Here is a 6813-nt window from a genome sequence, read left to right as displayed (position 1 = left end):
TGCGGACGGGATCTTGGAACGCTAAAGCCTCCCCGTGGGATTCAGCGGAGAGGTCGGTCTGGCCACTGGAGACGGCGGCGGCGGAGCTTCCCAGCTGGTAGTACTCCCCGGAGGAGGAGTTCCTTAAATAAGTGTTGCCGTTCACATGGTTGTCGTGGGAGCTGTCGGTGTAACACAGCACCGTGGACAGAGGCACCACCTCGGTATGAGACGTCGGCGGGGTCGTCGCGTCGTTTTCGAAGTTCTCGGGCTTCTCGTCTTCATTTTCCTCGTCCTCAGAGTCACTGTTGGCCAGACTCTGCGTGCTGGAGTCGGACAGACCGCTACAGACGCTGCTGCTGTCCTCCTCGTCCTCCTCATCTTCCTCATTTTCCTCATCATCCTCTTCCTCCTCTTCTTCCTCATCCTCCTCATCTTCATCGTCCTCATCTTCTTCCTCATCATCCAGAGGCTCCTCCATTTCGTCCGTGGCCTGCAGGTGCATGCCGGTCGTCTGCGGGACGGCGTTGGACAGATACTCCAACCTGTGCTGGGACTGGACCAGAGGATTCCCGTTTCCCAGCTCGTTGGTTTCACAGCAGTAACCGTTGGTGGGCGACGCCTGCTGCTGCTCGCGACTCTTCTCCAGTTCCAGCTTCATGATGGTGTGCAAGAAGTGGGTCCGAACACGAATGGGATTGAACTCCACTCTGCCGGTTGAGTTGCTGCAGCCCTCTTTTGAGCAGCCGCAGGGAAACGACATGCGGTCCACCTGAGGAGAAACAAAGGCCGGCTTTATTGTGCTAATCATTTACTTTACAGGAGAACAGTCATTTTTACCACACGGTGCTGCCGGGTGAAGGTCACCGAGTGTTCAGTCGGAAAAAACAAAAAACATCAAGGTCCAACAGTGACCCAGTTGTTCTAGTGGTCTGGAAATGCAGTCCGGCTTTTACAAGGAGAATTTACGACTGTGCAAACAGTCTGACACTGTGTGAAATACAAACAGAGCTACTGTGTGTCTTAACCTGGAGGTTTCATTTCCCTAAAACGGTGGAATCCAAAGTGGGGGGGCGTGACACCCTTGGGGGACACTGGGTTCTTGCTCGGGGTCAAATTAATTTTTTTTTAAATTGTTTTTCTTCTTCATTTCAGGTATCGACAAGTCACGTAATTTTTCTTCATTTCAGGTATCGACAAGTCACTGAAATGAATGAAATTAGAGCTAAAACGAACCCTTTCTCAAGACACCACCTTATGAAAACAATCTCTGTTTGTCTGTGCAGATACCCATAAACCCCTCTTTCAGCCAGCTACGGTAAACACCACACCAGGAGTAGCTGCCGTGGGTGGATGTGCAGTAGATGGAACAACACAGAGGAGCTGTCCATCAGACACGTGGAATCCAGGAGCCTGCTCAGTAATGAGCTGCAGAGTGAGCAGCTAACAGCAGCTAACAGCAGCTAACAGCAGCTAACAGCAGCTAACAGCAGCTAACAGCAGCTTCTCACTCATCTGAGAGTGAGAAGCTCCCGCAGGCGATGGTCATCAGGGTGAGAGAAGGAAGCATCCACGCCTTGATGAGGTTTCTCCAGATTAACTCAGACATCAGAGGAAATATCTGCACTTTTCTAACCACCAACGTGACATCAGACAGAAGCCAGGATCTCGTTCAAACGTGGTTTAGAAAATCCTGGCTGGTCCAGTGACTTACAGCCCGAAGCGACTTATATATCATAAATGTGCCCCATATCATTAATGGCCAACAGAGGGCGCCATCTAAACTTATGAAAGATGAAGTATCTTGTGTGCCAAAAAATCAAGAACACGAGTGCGGACCCAAAAATGGTAAATAACCAGTGGAACAGACTAACTAGAACCGGTTTAGATTTAGAAAAATGAGGAGCACAAATAAAATTTGACAAAAAAGAAAAAAGAAAACGGTTATCAACCAGTGGAACAGACTAACTAGAACCGATGCTGACAGTGAGTCTGATGACTGACTGGTAAAAAAAAACAAAAAACACAGGGCTTCATCTTCCTCCAGAGCCGGGGCAATTGTTTAGAGTTTAGAGGATCCATTGAAAAGGACAAGCAGAACAATGTGGTCTGCGTTTTTGACCAAATCCTCCTGTTTCCCACTGACAGTACAGTACAAAGTGACCTGGGAAAACAGTACTATCTCTTCTAAAAGGTTGTGAAATTACTCTTGTGAGTAATAAACCTCTGTAGTGCAATAAAAGACACAGGTACAAAAACATAAATAATAAAAACAGAGCCACTGGTCTCTGCTTCACCCTCTTTAAATTACTTTTTTTTTTTTTTACGAGTCCTGCTGTTTACAGATAAGGACCTGGAGCAGTGGCTGCGGTCGACTGAGTCGAGGGATTTGTACCTGGCACTTGATCCCGGCGATGCTGCAGGCACAGGTCTCGGGGTCACAGAAGACTCTGCAGTCACAGCCGCAGTCCTCCCTGGAAACCCGGATGGACCTCAGTTCGTGTTTCTCCTCCACGTCGATCTTTTTCACCCCCGAGGAACGCAGCAGCGCTCGGCGTTTCTTGGTGGTGAGCGGCTGCAGGAAGAAATACTCGTCGACCTCGGTGTTGTCCAGATCAATGTCATCGTCGGAAATGTCCTCCGCCGTGAGCGTGTTGGCCTCGTCCGACTCCACCGTGCCGTTCTTCGTCATCTGGAGCAGAAACATGGAGTCATCATCACGTGTTAGGGTTACGATGGAAAATGAAGATCATTGGTTTAATAGAGTTTGATTCACCTTCAATTTGATGGAGTTGAGTTTCTCCTCCTTCAGGTGGTCTCTGAGCATGTCCCTGTGGATCCTCTCCTGCTCCAGGGCAAATTCGCCCAGTGAGTACTGCCTGACCCAGCTGTGCCTGTTGGACATGCCCAGTGTGCTGCCCCCCTGGCTGGGCACACTGGTGAAGCCCTGCCGCCGGCTGAAGTAGTAGACGGTCACATTTTCAAAGTGCACCTTCCTGGTCCGCAGCCGTTTCTCTCTCTTCAGTATTGAATCGGCTGTAAGGTAACACGGCAGGAGTGGTTACACAAGCTGCTGTAATCTCAGCAGTCCAAATATTTTAGAGATTGATTTTCTTTTTTTCAAGGTTAAAGCCACATATACTTTTTATTTATTTTTACAATTATTTAAGATTATTTTTCTGCTTTCTCACGGTCAGATTTTGGTCTTAGAGTGTGGAAAAATACTGTGAGTTTACCTGTAGAATACTGTATTCAGGTGGCTTATACCTCCATAGTGATATCAGAAAATATATAAAATATGATCTATATATATATATTTATATAATATCAAAAAATTTAAAAGTATTTTCTCTGTACATTTTTCTCTTAAATATGACCTTTAACCTTGTGTCTCGCTCGACCTCACCACCTTCGCCGAGCAGAGATTTTATCACATCACTACGGCAAGTGTTGGCAAGTGTCTTTTTAGGAGGAACTCTACAAGAGAGGGGGGGGGGGGGGGGGGAGGGGGGGCGCGAAAGCGGGGGACACGNNNTCCCCTGCTTGGCCCGGAGTTGAAGAGAGCGCCGGTTCACAGGAGCAGTGTTCCCAACATGCAGCTCTTATCTGACAGACAGGACAAATACTAAAAAGCATCTGGTTGTAATAGCTCTCCACGCCACACAAGAGGGACAAAGCGTTTCACTACAGATGTAGAGCTGTCAGACGGTGGAGTACAAGGCAGAGTCATGCTTCATTATCTCCAAAAAATAAAATGTAAAACAGGTGTCGGTTTATGTGAGGCAACAACACAGGGTCGGCTTGTAAAGGTCTCTGTAACAAAGCCTGAGTTCCTCCCTGATTCAAACGCATTAGCAGAAGAATACTGAACAGGTCCACTGTATTGGTCTGACGCTGTGTCACTGTGTCTTCGACTTAACATCTCCATCACAGATGTAGTCAACGACACATTTCTGAGGCAAGAACGAAGAGACAACACAAACAGGAAGTCACATTGGGCTACATGACAATGACGAGGTGTATTTATTCGCTAGTCAAAAAAAAATTATATGATGTATATATACATACATATATTTGAATATATAAATATATATACATATATATTTAGTCAAACGACTGAGACTTAATTAAAAATGGCTGACTTATTACTAATTATCTCTACTAAACTCACTAAGCTTAAAAAGCTTTAGTGAGTTTACTCCGTAATCCGGTGGTTCCCAAAGTAGGGGGTGGGACCCCTGAGGGGGCGTGGAGCTATCGAAAAGGGCACAGCCAGTAGGCTATAAGAGGTCTTGCAGAAAAAGTCATCTTCTCTCCCCACTCACAGGATATGAAAACCAACATGACTGTACTGATGAATGCCACCGACACTACAGTCAATCAGTGTTATGTCAGAGAAGGCCAGTCTTCATGGTGCACACCTCCCTCCCTCCCCCCGTCAGCTGACCTTCTGAGGCCCCGAGCGACCAGCAGCTGCTGCTGACAGAGTGGCTCGGCCTCAAGGAAACAGCACGCCAGACCTATGTCTCTGCCCCCTCCCTGCAGGTTTAGAAACCGATCTGTGTGTCAGACAGACCGTCGGTCGGAAAAATCTGAAGTATCAGGTGGTGTTGTCTGTTTATTTATTGTATTTTTAATATTATTTAAATTAATATAATATGATAATTATATGTATTAATATATAAATATATGTTTTATATGTAATATAAATAATATTTTTGAATATTATTCAAACAAACCAATATCAACTACTTTTTCTTATTTAATTAAATTTCTCAGTCGAATTCTCGAACTTGTTGAAATCTAATTGTGTTCAGTTCAGTTGGGTTTTTTTTTCTAAACTCTTTAAAAGAGATTTTTTTTTTCTCACCAGCTAACATTTAAAGGCCTAAACAAACCACTCAGGGATTAATGAATACTAAATAAACTAAATAAAGTGTGATCTTCTTTCATACTGTGTCTCGTCTCGAAGATGTTAAAATTCCCATGAGCATCTGCTGCTGCTTATTAGAGATGACTCCAGTGTCCTTTTGAACCTGCGGCACAGACATGTTTTTGTGCTCGTTTGTGTCCTTGATGAAGAAGTAAGAGTAATATTCAACACAGTGAAAAGGTAATCTGTGGAATAAAACACTTGTAAATTTAAATCCTTTGGTCTCCACTTGTTCAACTGTCACGTGTTTGAGTAATTAGTCTGAATAATTTACTGCTACTGACTTGACTGTAAGACTATTCCATATTATTCTTAGGCAGTTTGGGTTGACTTCTCATTATAACTCTATCCCACTGTCCCTTAAATGGCAGCCTGTGATGTGCATCCAGACCGCAAGCCTCCTATTTGTGGACAATAGCTGACAATGTTTTGTAACTTGACCAACTAAAATAAATTGAACTTCACCTCAGTGACAAAATGTGCAAAACAAAAAAGAAGATTTCAGTTCTGAAGAGAAACAGAAAGTAATTCTTAACAAGATTAAGAAAGCATAAAAACCAAACAAAAAACCCAAATATAAAAAGACTGATCCTTTTAATAGGAATGACCTTTGACCTGGACTTATTGGACCCATTTAGAGGGATTCAAAATGAGAATTGAAGATGGAAAAGAAAACACGTGACTAGATGTTTTGTTTAGTTGGCTCCCCATACTGACTATTGATGTATATAGTCTGAATACATATATATTACATATATATTTTTATATATTGACTGTAGTCAATTTTCCATAGTTTTCCACGATTCCCCCTTTTCTCTTCTTTCCATGTGTGAGTTCAGTGTGATTGAGCTGCAGGTGGCAGGTGCAGGTGGATGGTGTGAGCTGATTGGTTCTCTGTTAAGAGCTCCAAGGATAAGAAGCCAGATTGGACCACCACCACCACCACCACCTGCTGCTGCTGCTGGTGGTGGTGGAGACCTGTGTGAAAACTGACACTTCGTTAAGAAGGTCAGTAACCCTGTCTGTCTGTTGTTGTTGTTTAAAACTTTGCTAAAATGTATTTATTTGATTACTGGTAGTTTCATGCCAGTTCAGGTGAGGGCACTGTGGTTTAATCATTTAGATTTTATTCTTCGTTGGTAAAAACAGAACGCCACCAGGATTTTTTTTATTTTTTTATCCTTAAAACTGAAACCGAATACTAACGGCTCTTTGGAACATTGTCAAATATATGCTGTTGAACTACGACAGTTGTTAATTTCCATCTACACACACACATTCACACACACACACACACACTCATGCACAGCTTGAGTCGGCAGCTCAGCCCATTCGCCCGACTGAGTCTGTTAAGTGTGTAGTGATGCTGTTCCTAATTAGGCCGACTGTCTGTGTCTGCGTCTCCGTACCTTTTTATTTCAGTACTCGCCTCACAATATAAAACCTTCGGAGTAACGCGTGTCAATATTTTCAATATTTTTCTCCGTCCGTCCTCAGTGTGTGCTCCTCAGATGTAATTTACAAAAATGTCAGTGTTTTACGTTTGTTTGTTTGTAAGTAATGGTGTGTACTTTGCGGTCAGCAGCAGGTACTTACACACTTGGCACAATGCACAAATTAAAAAAAACAAAACAAAAACACCTACGGGTAAAGGGCCCTGAGGCGGAGGGGTTGACGCTGTCACTGCTGTCCCCACTCTCACTGCAGGAGACCTCATCATCAGATTCCCGCAGGGAAGAGCACGGGGAGGAGGAGGCTTCCACCTCCTCAAATTTCCTCTTCAGTATTCCACTCATGGTCGGCCGCATCTGCACCTGAAACCAAAGACAGCACCGGGGCCACACATTATTTAATATCCAGTTTAAGGCCTTTACAATCCTCAGCACACTTAATTAGCAATG

The 6813-nt window shown here is 44.2% G+C and overlaps 1 protein-coding gene across 1 annotated transcript in view; it reads right to left on the bottom strand.

Moving 5' to 3' along the window:
• The window catches only part of csrnp3 (cysteine-serine-rich nuclear protein 3), a 45717-nt gene that overhangs the window by 3982 nt on the left and 34922 nt on the right, over positions 1-6813 (bottom strand). Inside the window, exons 3-6 of the mRNA XM_025063925.1 lie at positions 6558-6726; positions 2756-3015; positions 2375-2671; positions 254-751 (exon numbers count right to left, since the gene is read on the bottom strand). Coding sequence (XP_024919693.1) covers positions 254-751; positions 2375-2671; positions 2756-3015; positions 6558-6720 — 1218 coding nt within the window. The 5' untranslated portion in view covers positions 6721-6726. The remainder of the gene's footprint in view (positions 1-253; positions 752-2374; positions 2672-2755; positions 3016-6557; positions 6727-6813) is intronic.

The sequence above is a fragment of the Cynoglossus semilaevis genome, chromosome 16 (genome assembly GCF_000523025.1).
Source record: "Cynoglossus semilaevis isolate Cse_v1.0 chromosome 16, Cse_v1.0, whole genome shotgun sequence".
NCBI lineage: Eukaryota > Metazoa > Chordata > Actinopteri > Pleuronectiformes > Cynoglossidae > Cynoglossus > Cynoglossus semilaevis.
The sequence above is the reverse complement of the archived record's forward strand: the minus strand, read 5'-3'. Positions and strand labels throughout refer to the sequence as shown.